Source organism: Balaenoptera musculus, chromosome 3 (assembly GCF_009873245.2).
Source record: "Balaenoptera musculus isolate JJ_BM4_2016_0621 chromosome 3, mBalMus1.pri.v3, whole genome shotgun sequence".
Lineage (NCBI taxonomy): Eukaryota > Metazoa > Chordata > Mammalia > Artiodactyla > Balaenopteridae > Balaenoptera > Balaenoptera musculus.
This window is the reverse complement of record NC_045787.1, coordinates 31242875-31263034: the sequence shown is the minus strand read 5'-3', so window position 1 is coordinate 31263034 and position 20160 is coordinate 31242875. Positions and strand designations below refer to the sequence as shown.

The 20160-nt window shown below is 37.7% G+C and overlaps 1 protein-coding gene across 2 annotated transcripts in view; it reads left to right on the top strand.

Annotated features, from left to right (window-relative positions):
* The window catches only part of FYB1 (FYN binding protein 1), a 118499-nt gene that overhangs the window by 55629 nt on the left and 42710 nt on the right, over positions 1-20160 (top strand). For both annotated transcript variants that reach the window (XM_036845486.1, XM_036845487.1), the window contains exon 3: positions 9209-9365. In XM_036845486.1, coding sequence (XP_036701381.1) covers positions 9209-9365 — 157 coding nt within the window. The remainder of the gene's footprint in view (positions 1-9208; positions 9366-20160) is intronic.

Sequence of the window (20160 nt, the reverse complement as noted above, 5' to 3'; positions counted from 1 at the left end):
CACAACTCAAGATGCTCCTTAGACGCCTTGGGACATGAAGGTTACAAGCACCTTCTTAATCAAAAGTCATAAATGTCAGAATCTGTGGGGTAGATTTCCCGAGTCCTCATAGATATTTGTGTTACAAGATTACTGTGACAATATCAGGAACCAGTATTTAGTTGTCAAAAAAATCTAAAGTGCAAAGTTTGTGAAATAATACAATTTCTATTTTCTATAACATGAGTACATTACCACCATCACCATTTCTTCATTAATCACCCCCTCCCCTTCTCCGCATCTCTTCTTTCCTTCCCTCTCACTCTGTTTTTCCGTTTATAGTTTTTTTTCTTTTTTCACATTTATTTAATTTATTTATTTATTTTATTTTTTGGCTGCGTTGGGTCTTCATTGCTGCACACGGGCTTTCTCTAGTTGCAGCAAGCAGGGGCTACTCTTCGTTGCGGTGCAAGGGCTTCTCATTGCGGTGGCTTCTCTTGTTGAGCACAGGCTCTAGGCGCACAGGCTTCAGAAGTTGTGGCACCCGGCCTTCAGTAGCTGCAGCACGTGGGCTCAGTAGTTGTGGCTCATGGGCTCTAGAGCGCAGGCTCAGTGGTTGTGGTGCACAGGCCCAGCCGCTCCGCGACAAGTGGGATCCTCCCGGACCAGGGCCTGAACCTGTGTCCCCTGCATTGCCAGGTGATTCCCAACCACTGCGCCACTAGGGAAACACCCCATTTATAGTTTTAAATCCTGACATAATGTCACCACTTTGGGTAGTTTGAGTTTCAGTGAACCTGGAGCCACCCTTCAGGGCAAGGCCAGATAACCCCTAGGCACCGCTGACTCATGGAAGCCTCTCCCAGTAGTTTGCTCCTGGTAAAATGGCCCTTGTGTTCCACCCATCCAGGCTGGCCTGAGCCAGGGCACATGACTTGCGCAAGACCTCTTCTGAGCTTCCAAAATTTGAACTTCCAAAGTTTGAATCAGAGGTTGTTAACTTCCCAGATTCTTGAGAGTTGTTTTCATGCTCTAGAAGGTTTTGCAAGTTCTCTCCCCTTCATTCCCAACTCTCCCCATTTTTTCTGTAACCAGTATGAACTGTTCCCTACTATAAGTACAGTCAGTTCTATTAGTTACATTTTTTAAATTATGGCTAAGAATTTTATTATCAAAATTACATCTCTTGTGGAAGTTCAAGTGTTACAGCAAGGTGTAAGTCAAGCTCCCATTCGGCTTTTTAGCAAAATGCTCAGTATCTCCTTCTTGAAGCCTTGGGCTCCAGTTAAAAGGCCCAGGAACACAGTTCCTGAATCTGACTTGGGATGAGAGTGGGCAGTAGGATGCATATTCACCTGATTAGCTCACTGCCACTGAGCTGTCCTATACTGTCCAAGAGACTAGCTCTGCCTACTGCTATGAGGCATATCCTTACACAATCCTGTCATTCTTTGGGGAAGAAATTCCAAATGGTCTTTTCAATTCTTGTAAAGCCACAGACTACCTAGGCGATATCCCCTGAGACTTGGGGGATAAGACATATATATATATATATATATATATATATATATATATATATATACACACACACACACATATAGATAGATGGATAGATAGATGGATGGATAGATGGATGGATGCATGGATAGATAGATAGATAGATAGATAGATAGATAAATAGATAGATCAGAATTTTGTGTGTTAGGTCTCAAATTTTACATTTCTAATTCTTGATGCCAACCAAACTCTAAACTTGTTGTTCTTTCCCTTTATTTTATTTATTTCATATCTTTTAAATCCTTTTATGATTTTATTTCAAACTCCTCAATTCCAATTCATGAGCCTTTTTTTTTCCTGTCAGCCCACATCAGTCATCCATCTTTGGGTGCCCATTTTCCACTAACTCCTGAATATCTACTTTCCTGCTATCTGGTTTCCAAGATCAAATTCTGAAACATATATCCAAAACACCAATATATTTGAATTCCTTTACAGATTACTTTATAGTCTCCAGAGCTAGTACTGCCCTAATGAAACTGAAAACAGTTGTCAAAACTGCACTAAGAGGAAAAGTACCAATTAGAAAAGCCGGACTTACAAAAATGTGTTAATATGTCCATTTGAACTTATCACTAATTTCCATTTCATCACTTTGAGGGCATGAGCAGAACATAGCAGAAAGGGCACAGACATCATAAGAAATCAACTAAGGTTCAAATTCTGGCTGAGTTTGAATTCCACCTCTATTGCTTACTGACTCTCTGAACTTGGGTAGTTTTCTTAATGATCAAATGGAAACTAGATAATAATATATACCCAAAGGAATGTTATGGAAGTTAAATAAAATTTCATATGCAAAATGCCTAAAACGGTTCCTAGCAAAAAAGTGATTTATTAATGTTATCATTAATCTCAGAAATTTCCTATAGATTTATTGTTTTTGTTTCTTCTTTACTTGCTTTATTATAATTCAATATCCACCCTTTTCTTTCCACCACATGAGACTAGATTTTTGCTTTTGAGAATTCCAATATTACTAATTATATTTTGGTATATTTTATAAAGTCCACATTAAGATTTTAGAGCCATATTATAGTAAGGTAAGTCTACCTGTTTTTTTCCTCCTGAAATACTAATATGCTTTTCCTTAGAATTATTTTGTATACATGCAAATATATTCTCTGCAGTATTTGAAAGTGACCATAAATTTTGCAAAGCAAAACATTCCACTGCTAAATACTAGTGTAACATAGGAAGACTTTAACATGTGTTCTCCCAAGCTTAATGAGGAATAAGACACTTACACAGTTTAGTGTCTCATTAAGCCTGTCAAATTATCTGTAACAATTTTCCAAAAGTAAAAAAAAAATCCAACCAATCCCTCTCCATCTCCCAGCCTTGCTTTCCTCTGGTTTTGCTGTACCCTCAGGCAAGCCCCCTGGTGGTGGTGGTGAGATGACTGCAGAATTCCCAGAGGACCCCCTTGGAGTTCCAAGTCCAGTGGAAAAACAGTGACACCCCTTTCTGGGCAGTTCAAATTATTCTAACCAGGGGAGGGAGAGTAGATGCTGGGCAGGCAGAAGAGCAGGGGCGCATCCCAGCTCCCATCAGAAAGCCACACCGTAAGGCTTGTGGGGCTTTCGGGATCTTAGTTGCCCCACCAGGGATCAAACCCGGGCCCCTGGCAATGAGAGCACCAAGTCCTAACCACTGGGCCACTAGGGAATTCCCAAGAATTTACTAATTGAACTAGAGAAAAAGTAGTAAGTCCTATATATCAAAAAAAAAATTAACTTTATAACAAAAATGAACTAGACAAAATATTTTTAACATAAATGTAATCAGTTAGAAATTTGTATTTTTCAGATTTATAAGGGAACTAATTCTCCCTACCTCAACCCAAAAAAATAGGTGCCAAAAGAGAAAATGAGCTATTCCTGTGAGATTTGTGCCTTGCAAGAAGTGTCGCAAGTCAGGGGTGCAGGGACTGAGCAATTTTTAAAACTCCAAAAGGACTGTGAGAGAAAGGAGAGAGGGTAGTATTTTTAATAATCACCATCAGTGAAAAATTTTGGAGAGAGGCAGAAATATCTAAAAGGAATTCGGAAGCTTTTTGTACAATCTATAAATAGTAGAAAAGTGGTTGCCAGGGGCTGGGATGGGGAAAAAAAGGAAGAAGTGGTTGGTCAAAGGGTAGAAACTTTCAGTTATAAGATGTGTAAAGTCTGAGGATCTAAAATAAAACATGGTGACTATAGTAGATAATACTGTATTGCATAACTGAAATTTGCTAAAGTAATAGAACTTAAATGTTCTCAACACCACCCCCAAAAAAGGTCAATATGTGAGGTGATGGATGTTAATTAACTGGATGGGGAGAAACCTTTCACAATATATATGTATATCAAATCATCACATATACACTTTAAATATCTTACAATTTTATTTGTCAATTATATGTACAAACTGGGGGTGGGGGGAGGTAGGGAAAGAAATGGAATATTTAAAAAACCATGTCGAGTATATGAGGGGAGGAACCAAGATGGCAAGGTAGAAGGACGTGCTCTCACTCCCTCTTGCAAGAACACCAGAATCACAACTAGCTGCTGGACAATCATTGACAGGAAGACACTGGAACTCACCAAAAAAGATACCTCACATCCAAAGACAAAGGAGGAGCCACAATGAGACGGTAGGAGGGGCGCAATCACAGTCAAATCAAATCCCATAACTGCTGGTGGGTGACTCACAGACTGGAGAACACTTATACCACAGAAGTCCACCCACTGGAGTGAAGGTTCTGAGCCCCTCGTCAGGCTTCCCAACCTGGGGTTCTGGCAATGGGAGGAGGAATTCCTAGAGAATCACACTTTGAAGCCTAGTGGGAACTGATCGCAGGACTTCGACAGGATTGGGGAAACAGAGACTCCACTCTTGGAGGGCACACACAAAGTAGTGTGTGCATTGGGACCCAGGGGAAAGAGCAGTGACCCCAGGGGAGACTGAACCAGACCTATCTGCTAGTGTTGGACGGTCTCCTGCAGAGGTGCGGGGTGGCTGTGGCTCACCGTGGGGACAAGGACACTAGCAGCAGAAGTTCTGGGAAGTACTCCTTGGCATGAGCCCTCCCAGAGTGTGTCATTAGCCCCACCAAAGAGCCCAGGTAGGCTCCAGTGTTGGGTTGCCTCAGGCCAAACAACCAACAGGGAGGGAACCCAGCCTCACACATCAATAGTCAAGTGGATTAAAGTTTTACTGAGCTCTGCCCACCAGAGCAACAGTCAGCTCTACCCACCACCAGTCCCTCCCATCAGGAAACTTACACAAGCCTCTTAGAGAGCCTCATCCACCAGAGGGCAGACAGCAGAAGCAAGAAGAACTACAATCCTGCAGCCTGTGGAACAAAAACCACATTCACAGAAAGATAGACAAGATGAAAAGGCAGAGGGCTATGTACCAGATGAAGAAACAACATAAAACCCCAGAAAAACAACTAAATGAAGTGGAGATAGGCAACCTTCCAGAAAAAGAATTCAGAATAATGATAGTGAAGATGATCCAGGACCTCGGAAAAAGAATGGAGGCAAAGATCAAGAAGATGAAAGAAATGTTTAACAAAGACCTAGAAGAATTAAAGAACAAACAAACACAGATGAACAATACAATAACTGAAATGCAAACTACACTAGAAGGAATCAGTAGCAGAATAACTGAGGCAGAAGAACGGATAAGTGACCTGGAAAACAGAATGGTGGAATTTACTTCTGCAGAACAGAATAAAGAAAAAAGAATGAAAAGAAATGAAGACAGCCTAAGAGACCTCCGGGACAACATTCAATGCAACAACATTCACATTATAGGGGTCCCAGAAGGAGAAGAGAGAGAGAAAGGACCAGAGAAAATATTTGAAGAGATTATAGTTGAAAACTTCCCTAACATGGGAAAGGAAATAGCTACCCAAGTCCAGGAAGCGCAGTCAGTCCCATACAGAATGAACCCAAGGAGAAACACGCCGAGACACATAGTAATCAAATTGGCAAAAATTAAAGACAAAGAAAAATTATTGAAAGCAGCAAGGGAAAAATGACAAATAACATACAAGGGAACTCCCATAAGGTTAACAGCTGATTTCTCAGCAGAAACTCTACAAGCCAGAAGGGAGTGGCATGATATACTTAAAGTGATGAAAGGGAAGAACCTACAACCAAGATTACTCTACCTGGCAAGGATCTCATTCAGATTCGATGGAGAAATCAAAAGCGTTACAGACAAGCAAAAGCTAAGAGAATTCAGCACCACCAAACCAGCTCTACAATAAATGCAAAAGGAACTTCTCTAACTGGGAAACAGAAGAGAAGAAAAGGATTTACAAAAACAAACCCAAAACAATTAAGAAAATGGTCATAGGAACATACATATCAATAGTTACCTCAAATGTGAATGGATTAAATGCTCGAACCAAAAGACACAGGCTCACTGAATGGATACAAAAACAAGACCCATATATATGCTGTCTACAAGAGACCCACTTCAGACCTAGGGACACATACAGACTGAAAGTGAGGGGATGGAAAAAGATATTCCACGCAAATGGAAATCAAAAGAAAGCTGGAATAGCTATACTCATTTCAGATAAAATAGACTTTAAAATAAAAAATGTTACAAGAGACAAGGAAGGACACTACATAATGATCAAGGGATCAACACAAGAAGAAGATATAACAATTATAAATATATATGCACCCAACATAGGAGCACCTGGATATATAAGGCAACTGCTAACAGCTATAAAAGAGGAAATCAAGAGTAACACAATAATAGTGGGGGACTTCAACACCTCACTTACACCAATGGACAGATCATCCAAATGAAAATAAATAAGGAAACAGAAGCTTTAAATGACACAATAGACCAGATAGATTTAATTGATATTTATAGGACATTCCATCCAAAAACAGCAGATTATACTTTCTTCTCAAGTGCACACAGAACATTCTCCAGGATAGATCACATCTTGGGTCACAAATCAAGCCTCAGAAAATTTAAGAAAATTGAAATCATATCAAGCATCTTTTCTGACCACAATGTTATGAGATTAGAAATGAATTACAGGGGAAAGAAACGTAAAAAAACACAAACACATGGAGGCTAAACAATACTTTACTAAATAACCAAGAGATCACTGAAGAAATCAAAGAGGAAATCACAAAATACCTAGAGACAAATGACAATGAAAACACGACTATCCAAAACCTATGGGATGCAGCAAAAGCAGTTCTAAGAGGGAAGTTTATAGCTATACAAGCCTACCTCAAGAAACAAGAAAAATCTCAAGTAAAAAATCTAACCTTACACCTAAAGGAACTAGAGAAAGAAGAACAAACAAAACCCAAAATTAGCAGAAGGAAAGAAATCATAAAGATCAGAGCAGAAATAAATGAAATAGAACAAAGAAAACAATAACAAAGATCAAAAAAACTAAAAGGTGGTTCTTTGAGAAGATAAACAAAATTGATAAACCATTAGCCAGACTCATCAAGAAAAAGAGGGAGAGGACTCAGATCAATAAAATGAGAAATGAAAAAGGAGAAGTTACAACAGACACCACAGAAATACAAAGCATCCTAAGAGACTACTACAAGCAACTCTATGCCAATAAAATGGACAACCTGGAAGAAATGGACAAATTCTTAGAAAGGTATAACCTTCCAAGACTGAACCAGGAAGAAACAGAAAATATGAACAGACCAATCACAAGTAATGAAATTGAAACTGTGATTAAAAATCTTCCAACAGGGCAGAAGACCTAAATAGACATTTCTCCAAAGAGGACATACAGATGGCCAAGAAGCACATGAAAAGCTGCTCAACATCACTAATTATTAGAGAAATGCAAATCAAAACTACAGTGAGGTATCACCTCACACCAGTTAGAATGGGCATCATCAGAAAATCTACAAACAACAAATGCTGGAGAGGGTGTGGAGAAAAGGGAACCCTCTTGCACTGTTGGTGGGAACATAAATTGATACAGCCACTATGGAGAACAATATGGAGGTTCCTCAAAAAACTAAAAGTAGAGCTACCATATGACCCAGCAATCCCACTCCTGGGCATATACCTGGAGAAAACCATAAATCAAAAAGATACATGCACCCCAATGTTCATTGCAGCACTATTTACAATAGCCAGGACATGGAAGCAACCTAAATGTCCATCAACAGAGGTGTGGATAAAGAAGATGTGATTCATATATATAATGGAATATTACTCAGCCATAAAAAGGAATGAAATAGTGCCATTTGCAGAGACGTGAATAGACCTAGAGACTCTTATACAGAGTGAAATAAGTCAGAAAGAGAAAAACAAGTATCGTATATTAATGCATGTATGTGGAACCTAGAAAAATGTTACAGATGAACGGGTTTGCAGGGCAGATTTGAGACACAGATGTAGAGAACAAACGTATGGACACCAAGGGGGGAAAACCGCGGTGGGGTTGGGATGGTGGTGTGCTGAATTGAGCGATTGGGATTGACATGTATACACTGATGTGTATAAAATTGATGACTAATAAGAACCTGCAGTATAAGAAAACAAACAAACAAACAAAAAACAACTAATACTAAACTTTCTTTGGGTTATTTGTATGGAAATATGTTAATATAAATGTTTTAGACATTACATGACATTTCTAAAAATCTTATATATTCTGGTATAATGTTATAAGTTATATTTCTAGTTATTACTTTAAAATGTATATCTCAGAAATAACTAAATTTCCTTGCCATTTGCATTATTATGAACTTTCATCAAATCTTTAACTGTGGTCATTTTTAAGTCTTTTGTCATTTACAGACAGTTCTGGGTGTACTCTGATGGTTTTGCCAAAATGTTCCTATAAAAGGGTTTCATCTTCAAGGAATTCATGGAAAAGGCTCTGACAGGTACAGGTTTCTGGTAACTGACTATACTGCTGAACTGAATGAATAAGCATTTTCAGAACTCTAATGGAAAACTGATGAATTCATAAAAGTGCTAACAAAAGTTCAAGATGAAAAAAAAAATTAATTACATGGGACTGAGTGAACTGATGAGGATGATTATAATTTTTGTGACTTTCTGTTTGAATAAAAAAAAAAATCCCACAAGTACTCAGAGGCAAAAAATATACAAATCAATTTTCACTGCAAAGTAAAAGAGCGGTTACAGTGGAGGATTACTGGACTGAATGTCAATACTATGACATAGTATGAGTGTGTTTCGTGTTTGGTAATTGCAATCATTGTTGCTTTTGTTGTGGTCCTCCATTTACAATGCTTGGTGTCAGCTTATTTATCTCTTGTAAAAATAAAATACAGTGTGTGTGTGTGAAAAAAAAAAGAACTTAAAAAGAAAAAAAAGAAAGAAAAAATAATTGACTTTATGAGGGCAAGAGGGTTGAGGAGGATTCAGAGAATCATGATCCTATAGAGATTTTGTAAGCATTTAAGAATAAAAATATGTAGATGTTTTAATTGTGTAAATATAAAAGCTGGTATGCAGAAAAAAAAAGCCATGTCCCATGATTCTGAGAGTATTAAACTCTTTAAAGCATTAATTGGAATAATTAGACTGCATTTCTTACATATTTATGTTTAAAATCCTCATTTCTACATACTTGGAATAGCCAGTTCTTATAGTTTGAAGATTTGTCTTAATTCACAGTATTTTTTGCTTTGCTTCTTAGGTACCAGCAAAGTCCCAACGTCTTACTCAACAACTTCCCTACCACCACCTCCACCATCCCATCCGGCCAGCCAGCCACCATTGCCAGCATCTCACCCAACACAGTCGCCAGTCCCAAGTCTACCTCCCAGAAACATTAAATCTCCCTTAGATCTCAAGTAAGCAAAAGGTTATCTTGCCATTTCTTTGTCAATCTCTTGCCATGGATTTTCAAACTATGCTTGGCTGAATGCTGAGGGTTCCATGGTAAACTAATGGAGCCACAAAGGTGAGCAGTTGGCAGGGGGAAGACATGGCTGAGCAAGCTGCTCTTACACCACCATACGCTTGAGCAACTCTTATTTCTCTGTTTTTTCAGTGGTTTTCCCCTTAAGAGTTCATTTGAAGAAATTTTCCTGTGCCTTTTTAGAAGTTCTGAAGCATTCTTCATGTCAGCACCACCACCACCACCATTAACATCATCACCACCATTATCATCACCAACTCCATAGCCATCACTGTCATCATCACCACCATCACCATTATCATCATCACCACCACCATCATTATCACCACCACCAGCACCATCATTGCCATCATCACCACTATCACAACCACCATCACCACCATTATCATCACCACCACCACCACCATATTTTACTCACTGCCTATGATGTGCTAGCACGTTACATGTATAATCCTTATAACTTTATTGAGTGGATAGTGTTATCATCCTGTCACAGATGAGTAAATGGAACTTTACAGAGGCTAAGTAACTTCTCCAAATGTGAGTCAATGTCAGTCTGAGTCCAAAGAAAATGTGAGCTTTTAACCACTCTGCTAAATAATCTCCTTTAAGTAAAAAATGGAGGTTTCCTCTGAATATTCAGATTTTTTGGCTGTGTATTAAAAAACTAGGAAACTTATTCAAGCCCACTCTCACTTTTCTTAGATGGTGGTTTTAGAAATGTCAAAACTGTATGGGTTGTATGCACGGGCTCTTTATCTGTGATTTACCAGAATAGCTGGTTGAGGAAAAAGCAAGCAGAAGATTGGGATAGATGAAATGTTTTAAAAAGAAATAGCCAGACGATGGCAAGCATAGATTCCTTTGGCAAGTCAGAATAGATCTTCCGTTTCCTCTTCTAGAAAATTGTTTTGCATGATTCTCCTTTACCACAAGTAAGTAATATGCCAAAATATTTAGCTACATTTGTTTTTCCTTCACTTCAATCCCCTACCAGATTGATATTCATTACATTTAAAGTACTTAATATCCTTAATCCTTCTGATAGAATCTATTAATATCAAAATCCGATTGACAGCTTTCCTTTAATGCTGATGATTACAATTTAGAGCAGAGGTTGAAAACGTGTTTGTCATGGGTAGCCAGCACTACATTTCACTTTATTAGGCTTTGGGGGGGGGGTGTGGTTAAAGGCATAACTGCAACTAACTAGAAGGTGTTAGAGCAGCTTAGTGGCTACAATCTTCCGTATAAGCTGCATTGTGCATTTATGTTAACTACATGCTCTTCCAGGCATTTGAGTTTATGAATCCTAATTTATGATAACCAGCTACCAAATAAGAGTGTAAGCCATCTGCCTACTAACATATGTGTCAAATAAATATGAGTTTAATTAAAATAACTCATATGTGTTCTTATATACACTTGATTTCTGTGTAAATTACTTTCCTTTCACATGTATTAAATCCTGTGTCTTTTTCCTAATTTTGTTCCTACTCTGATGAATTTAACCCATTAGATTTTGATCTTAGTACTTTTGAATTTCATTATATGACTCTATCCCAGCTCCTGGCTTCAATTAGGCTTCTGGATCCTGTTTAATTCTAGTGAGAAATTTCAGTAAATAGCTTGAGCATGAATTCCTGATAATTTCTAAGGCATAAAGACTGGTAACTCTTTGATTGAAGAAATCATGGAGAGGAGGAGGGTTTGGCATTTTTCCTGCTGTTTGGGAGTCCCCAAGACCACCCATACGTTTGATGATCCACTAAAAGGACACACGGGACTCAGCACATAGTAGTACTCGTGGCTAAGATTTATCCCAGTCACACTCTCCTTCTAAACCTGGCAGTGGACAGAGTAGGACTGCTCCTTTCTCCAGGTACAAAAATGCAATACAAGTGTAATGTTGCTTCCCAGGAAAGCCTTTTAGAGGCAGCTTTTACTGAAAGCTGGCACCTAGGCACCTTCTGCCTAGCAACTACCAAAATACCAGACTTCTAGAAGGAAAGCAGGTGTTCACTGTAAGTCATGTTGTTTATACAATCTAGGCACAGCAAAGCATTCTTATCATTAGGCAACTTTTCCTATCAGTGCAGGAAATGCTTTCGGAGCTGAGTTCCCAGATACAAACCAAGAGCCCATCTTGGTAGAAGATTCTTTTAAAAATAGCAGCTTCAGGCCTGCTATGTTAACTCTTTTCTGTAAATCTACACCCTAGAATCCACTGTGATAAGGTGGAGAATAAAAAGTTATCAAAAGAAGAAAGGATTTCAAAAAGAGACCAGTAGCCTGGACTACACCATCATACCAATGCTGGTCAATTTCCCAACTTTGTAGGAAATTCGTGCCAAGTTGAAAAGAGCCCGCCAACCAGCCAGGTTCAAATTTTTACTTGTAATAGTGTTTTCATCAGAAATCAGCAAAATCCACCAATTGTAATAAACTTAACCTCATCCCTATTTCCATCTTATTAAGGACTCCTAATTAGAAAGTTTGATTCATCTAAGAGTTACTCTTACTCTCAGAAAAAAGATGGAGAGAAACAAGAATCTTAGATGTTACATTGCCTAGATAAGCTAGAACTGGCACATCTGAAAGTTAAATGTCAAATGAAGAGAACAGAGAAAATGAAAGCCAAGGGACATCTACAAGATGATTTTTTTTTTTAAGTAAAAATGTGGTGTATGGTATAAGACTTTCAAGCTCCCATCAGAGAGCTCAAGTAAAATCCAAAATGAAGAAATATCTGGGTTGGAAACTTTCCCCCGAGCAGGGGAAGCTAGAAAAGACACAAAAAGGAAATGAAAGTAACATCGGTCTTGATATTCAGTCTCACAAATTTATATTTCATGTGAGAGGGAAATTTATGGAATGATTTTTAAGTAAAATTGTGAGTGATGTGTGTTCTATGCTTTTTCTTCTCACCACCACCCTCCCAATAATAATTTTTTGAGCCACTACTTTGTGCCTTTACATTAGAAATTCACAAAATATCAGTGAACAAAATAAAGACTCCTGCCCACATAAAACAGGGGGCAAGAGACACAAGGGGGAAAAAAATAATAAACAAGTAAATGATATAGCATGTTAGGAAATATCAAGTGCTATAGGAGAAAGTAGAGCAGATTAGGTGGTGTAGCGTGAGGGTTGGGGACAGTGTGTTGCAACTTTAAAGGGACAGGTGAGGGTCGCTCCCCTTATAGGAAGTTATACTGGAGCAAAGACTCAAGGAACTGAAGGAGTTAGTCACACAGATATCTGGAGGAAGACCATTCCAGGCAGAGAGGACAGACAGAACAGAGCCCTAGAATGTCCAGGAACTCAGAAGGAGGTAGCTGGGGCTGGAGTAAATGAACAAGGGAAGGAGTAGGAGAGAAAGACTCAGCTCATGCAGGGTCCTGCGGGTCATGATAGAGATTGCAGCTCTTATCATAAGTGAAATGGGAAACCCTGAAGAGCTAGAGCAGAGCAGTGACGTTCTCACACTTATGTTTTGTAAATATCACCTTAACAGCTGTCTGAAAAGGGACAGTTGGCAAAAATTGAAGAAGGGAAACCAGTTAGGCAGATAGTGCAGAAATGCAGGCAAGGTGCAGAGGTGGCTCTAACCAGGAGGGTACAGTGCAAGTGGTACGAGGTCCAGATTCTGGATATATTTTGAAGGTAGAGACTACAGGATTTGGGGTATGAAAGAAAAAGAGGATTCAATGTGCCTCCAAGGTTTGAGCCTGAGTAACTCCAAGGCTGATGTGTCCATCAACCAAAATGGGATTGGCTGAAGGTGAGCAAGTTTGGGCGTGGGGCAGATCAGGAGAGCCCAGCTATGTTAAGCTTGTGGCATCTCTTAAACATGCAAGCGCAGATGTTGAGGAGGCAATTAGGTATAAGAAGTGAAGAGTTTGGGAGAGAGTTCTTGGCTAAAGATATTTATTTGAGAGTCATGGGTGTATATTCCACACTTAAAGTCCTGACACTTTTAAGATCACTAAGGAAGTGAATTCCTAGAACCAAGAATTAGAACAATGAAGAACTAGTGCTCAGGTGAGGGACTGGCTTCCCAAAGGCATAAATGACTGATAAGGTTCACAGTTCTCCCCAGGCTATAGAGTCTGTATTGCTTAAGGCAAAAAAACGAATTGGGATCAAAGAAAGAATTTCAGGAGATCTCGAGGCCTTTATCACCTGCCTACTTCCCAGAAGTCACTTGTAATTATATCTTTTACTTCAGTATGCCTTAAGAATGTGAAGAATTGGAGGCAGGTGAGAATTACAAATAATAAACATCTTCAAAAAGAAAGTAGTTGAGGCCAAAGTTGTACTGTATTTTAAATTGTATTGTTTCCCCACCTAGTGGTCAGAAGTCAGCTAGTTCCATTTTCTATTTTACTCAGACATCTGAAGAGGAACTGAAATGGATCAAAGGAGCTCGTTGATCAGTTTTAGCGTTCAAATCAATATCTTTAGGGTAACGCATTTCTTGGTACCATTTTAAAAAATTAATTATAATTTTAACAGTATAACTCATTCACATGAACACAGAACCAATGGCTGAATATTGTGGTATACAAAGCAAATTACATGGTTACTAATAGTAATGAAACAGGAAAAGTGAAGTAGTAAGAAATAATAAATAATGGAAATGACTAAGGTTGGAAAAGGAAAGGTCAAGCAGTTCTTACCCTGAGGTCATTCTTAGTCAGTGTGAGATTTTTCTTTTCCTGGTTCTAAAATTAGAGGAAAAGTAAGAATTTACCATTATAACCTTTTTGTTAGTTAGAAATGCTTAACACTTTTGACAAAATTCAAAACCCATTTATGATAAAAACCCTCCAGAAAGTAGGCATAGAGGGAACTTACCTCAACATAATAAAGGCCATATATGACAAAACCACAGCCAACATCATTCTCAATGGTGAAAAGCTGAAAGCATTTCCTCTAAGATCAGGAACAAGACAAAGATATCCACTCTCACCACTATTATTCAACATAGTTTTGGAAGTTTTAGCCACAGCAATCAGAGAAGAAAAAGAAATAAAAGGCATCCAAATTGGAAAAGAAGAAGTAAAGCTGTCACTGTTTGCAGATGACATGATACTATACATAGAGAATCCTAAAGATGCTACCAGAAAACTACTAGAGCTAATCAATGAATTTGGTAAAGTAGCAGGATACAAAATTAATGCACAGGAATCTCTTGCATTCCTATACACTAATGATGAAAAATCTGAAAGTGAAATTAACAAAACACTCCCATTTACCATTGCAACAAAAAGAATAAAATACCTAGGAATAAACCTAGCTAAGAAGACAAAAGACCTGTATGCAGAAAATTATAAGACACTGATGAAAGAAATTCAAGATGATACAAACAGATGGAGAGATATACCATGTTCTTGGATTGGAAGAATCAACATTGTGAAAATGACTGTACTACCCAAAGCAATCTACAGATTCGATGCATTCCCTATCAAACTACCACTGGCATTTTTCACAGAACTAGAACAAAAAAATCTCACAATTTGTATGGAAAAACAAAAGACCCCGAATAGCCAAAGCAATCTTGAGAAAGGAAAATGGAGCTGGAGGAATCAGGCTCCCTGACTTCAGACTATACTACAAAGCGACAGTAATGAAGACAGTATGGTACTGGCACAAAAACAGAAATATAGATCAATGGAACAGGATAGAAAGCCCAGAGATAAACCCACGCACAATGGTCACCTTATCTTTGATAAAGGAGGCAAGATTATACAATGGACAAAAGAAAACCTCTGCAACAAGTGGTGCTGGGAAAACTGGACAGCTACATGTAAAAGAATGAAGTTAGAACACTCCCTAACACCATACACAAAAATAAACTCAAAATGGATTAAAGACCTAAATGTAAGGCCAGACACTATAAAACTCTTAGAGGAAAACATAGGCAGAACACTTTATGACATTAATCACAGCAAGATCCTTTTTGACCCACCTCCTAGAGAAATGGAAATAAAAACAAAAATAAACAAATGGGACGTAATGAAACTTCAAAGCTTTTGCACAGCAAAGGAAACCATAAACAAGATGAAAAGACAACCCTCAGAATGGGAGAAAATATTTGCAAATGAAGCAACTGACAAAGGATTAATCTCCAAAATATGCACGCAGCTCCTGCAGCTCAATATCAAAAAAACAAACAACCCAATCCAAAAATGAAGACCTAAACAGACATTTCTCAAAGAAGATATACAGATTGCCAACAAACGCATGAAAGAATGCTCAACATCATTAATCATTAGAGAAATGCAAATCAAAACTACAATGAGATATCATCTCACACCGGTCAGAATGGCCATCATCAAAAAATCTACAAACAATAAATGCTGGCGAGGGTGTGGAGGAAAAGGAACCTCTTGCACTGTTGGTGGGATTGTAAATTGATACAGCCACTATGGAGAACAGTATGGAGATTCTTTTAAAAACTAAAAATAGAACTACCATACGACCCAGCAATTCCACTACTGGCATATACCCTGAGAAAACCATAATTCAAAAAGAGTCATGTACCACAATGTTCCTTGCAGCTCTATGTACAATAGTCAGGACATGGAAGCAACCTAAGTGTCCATCGACAGATGAATGGATAAAGAAGATGTGGCACATACATACAATGGAATATTACTCAGCCATATAAAGAAATGAAATTGAGTTATTTGTAGTGAGGCAGATGGACCTAGAGTCTGTCATACAGAGTGAAGCAAGTCAGAAAGAGAAAAACAAATACCGTATGCTAACACATATATATGGAATCTAAAAAAAAAAAAAAAAAAGGTCATGAAGAACCTAGGGGCAAGACAGGAATAAAGACACAGACCTACTAGAGAATGGACTTGAGGATACGGGGAGGGGGAAGGGTAAGCTGGGACAAAGTGAGAGAGTGGCATGGACATATATACACTACCAAACGTAAAATAGATTGCTAGTGGGAAGCAGCCGCATAGCACAGGGAGATCAGCTCGGTGCTTTGTGACCACCTAGAGGGGTGGGATAGGGAGGGTGGGAGGGAGGGAGACGCAAGAGGGAGGAGATATGGGGACATGTATATGTATAACTGATTCACTTTGTTATAAAGCAGCAACTAACACACCATTGTAAAGCAATTATACTCCAATAAAGATGTTAAAAAAAAAAAAAGTAACACTTTCTTCAACATTTTTTGAACATTAAAAAAGAAAAATAGAAATGCTTAACACTTTCTGGAATTTGAGACTTCCTATATCAGTCATGCACTCCCAGACAGTCTTACCTAAGTCCATTAGCTTAAAGAAGTCACAGTTTTATAATTAATTTATCATGTGTTAAATACAGGAAGTCGTGTTCAGAGAAAAATTCATGGGATTTCGTTTTCAGTGAGGTCAGGTATAGAACAAAGTTTTATATGTCACTTAGATTTCCTCCTTCTTCTTTAAAAAACAAACTGACAATTAAGAGCTAGAGTCACGGAATAAAGGTCATGAATAACGAATAAGGTATAAAGGTCAACAGTTCCCATCTTTAAAAGTCAGGAAATAGAGCTCTAATAGCTTTCTAAACATGACAGTCATCACATTAAATTAATTTTGCTTTTCCTATTTAATTCTGTATGCTTTGTTTATACTAAAACAAAGAACTATGGTGAAAGGCCTTCTTGAATAGACGTCCTTGTTGTAACAACTGATAAGCTTCCTTTTCTTCTTTACCTGCTCCCTCTGCTTACTTTTCTAGGACTTCGGTTGTGGCTAGTGTCGTTGTCTGTCTATCTCTCTGTGTGGCTTTTCTCAATGCCTGGAACACTTTTTTGAGCAGTTGGTGACTGTTTGATCTGGGTCTATCCTTGACACTCACCTATTTCTCCCCCTCATCTTTCTTCCTTTTATTCTTCACTGTTATTCCTATTCTTAACACTATTTCATATTTAGTGACTATATTAATGTTCTATATATGGTGAATTCAGACCTATATAAAACTAAAATTTATATGCTATAATGTTGGTTCCATTAATATATGTATGCATACAAACATTATCTACAAGTAATAAATGGTTTACATTAAAGTACAGGCATATATGTATGAGTGTGCTATGCAGATCCCCTTCATTTTGCAAATATTTGTTATTCATCCAAGTGTTTCAGGAAGTAAACTGCAAGTCCAGTAGTCTTTTTAACTTATATTCTTCTTCAAAAATGATAATAAACAATTCACCTTAGTAATAAGTGTTTGTTTCTTAGTATTACTAAGACATCATTAATTTGGCCAAAAAAATCAAAGTTCTATACATAACAGGAATTATTCTAATAGCTTCCTAAAAATGACAGTCATAATAATAAATTAACTAACAGAGTGATAATCTCTTTATTCCAAGGGCTTATGGTCTTGTAGTAGGAAGAGAGACCTGAAAGTAATTGCTCTATAATTATAGCAATCCAGAATAATCTCTGTAGTGAGCAATGTATGACATATGGAAGCAGCAACTGTGTGAGCTTGGGGGAGTTGGGATAACTTCACAGAGGAGGGACTGTTTAAGAAGAAGCTTAAAGATTTAAAGATTAAGGAGGGCCACAGCAGGGGATGATGAGAAGGGAGAATTATTCCAGAGAAGGCAAACAGCAGGGGCTAAGCATGGAGGAAAAAGAAACCAGTGTTCAGAGAATAAGTGAATTCAGTATTAATATGTGAGAAGAAGACAGTGTAAGAAGAGGAAATATGGAAATTAAAACTGTAAAAGAGGAGGACTGATCTTAAGAACTGTATACCATGAAAAGAACTATAGATTTTATTCTGTAGAATGTCAGTGTATTTTGATGTCTAAGGTATTTATATCTTGTGCTTTTAATTAATATTCAATTCACTAAAGTTAATAATGCAAAGGCCTAAATTATTTTAAATACTTAAATTCACATAATATAACTTGCTATGCAATTTATACACCTAGCAATTTTTATTTGAATAAGAATAATTATTTTCAGGGGGATCTCTGATTAATGATTGGAAAACTCAGACTAAATTCTTTCAAATCAATAGTTATGTTTATAATAAATTTAAGTAATTAAACTCCCTTACATGTTTCACATTACGTGTATAAATTTACATATGGAATTTTGTTTTTAAGCATTTCCAATATGTGAATGAATAAATTTCATAACTCCACTCAGCAAAACCTCACAAGAACTTAAAAAACTCTTGTAAATCTATTACACCATATCCACTTCTCTTATATACTCCAACTGCATTTGCAATTGGATTTTTCTTATACTTTTTTTTTAATTTTTGAATTTTATTTTATTTATTTTTTTATACAACAGGTTATTAGTCATCAATTTTATATGCATCAGTGTATACATGTCAATCCCAATCGCCCAATTCAGCACACCACCATCCCCACCCCCCCACAGCTTTCCCCCCTTGGTGTCCATACGTTTGTTCTCTACATCTGGGTCTCAACTTCTGTCCTGCAAACCAGTTCATCTGTACCATTGTTCTCGGTTCCACATACATGCATTGATATACAATATTTGTTTTTCTCTTTCTGACTTACTTCACTCGGTATGACAGTCTCTAGATCCATCCACGTCTCAACAAATGACCCAATTTCGTTCCTTTTTATGGCTGAGTAATATTCCATTGTATATATGTACCACACTTCTTTATCCATTCTTCTGTCGATGGGCATTTAGGTTGCTTCCATGACCTGGCTATTGTAAATAGTGCTGCAATGAACATTGGGGTGCATGTGTCTTTTTGAATTATGGTTTTCGCTGGGTATATGCCCAGTAGTGGGATTCCTGGATCATATGGTAATTCTATTTTTAGTTTTTTAAGGAACCTCCATACTGTTCTCCATAGTGGCTGTATCAATTTACATTCCCACCAAGAGTGCAAGAGGGTTCCCTTTTCTCCACACCCTCTCCAGCATTTGTTGTTTATAGATTTTCTGATGATGCCCATTCTAACTGGTGTGAGGTGATACCTCATTGTAGTTTTGATTTGCATTTCTCTAATAATTAGTGATGTTGAGCAGTTTTTCATGTGCTTCTTGGCCATCTGTATGTCTTCTTTGGAGAAATGTCTATTTAGGTCTCCTGACCATTTTTGGATTGGGTTGTTTGTTTCTTTAATATTGAGCTGCATGAGCTGTTTATATATTTTGGAGATTAATCCTTTATCCGTTGACTCATTTGCAAAAATTTTCGCCCATTCTGAGGGTTGTCTTTTCGTCTTGTTTATGGTTTCCTTTGCTGTGCAAAAGCTTTGAAGTTTCATTACGTCCCATTTGTTTATTTTTGTTTTTATTTCCATTACTCTAGGAAGTGGATCAAAAAAGATCTTGCTGTGATTTATGTCAAAGAGTGTTCTTCCTATGTTTTCCTCTAAGAGTTTTATAGTGTCCGGTCTTACATTTAGGTCTCTAATCCATTTTGAGTTTATTTTTGTGTATGGTGTTAGGGAGTGTTCTAATTTCATTCTTTTACATGTAGCTGTCCAGTTTTCCCAGCACCACTTATTGAAGAGACTGTCTTTTCTCCATTGTATATCCTTGCCTCCTTTGTCATAGATTAGTTGACGATAGGTGTGTGGGTTTACCTCTGGGCTTTCTATCTTGTTCCATTGATCTATATTTCTGTTTTTGTGCCAGTACCATATTGTCTTGATTACTGTAGCTTTGTAGTATAGTCTGAAGTCAAGGAGTCTGATTCCTGCACCTCCAT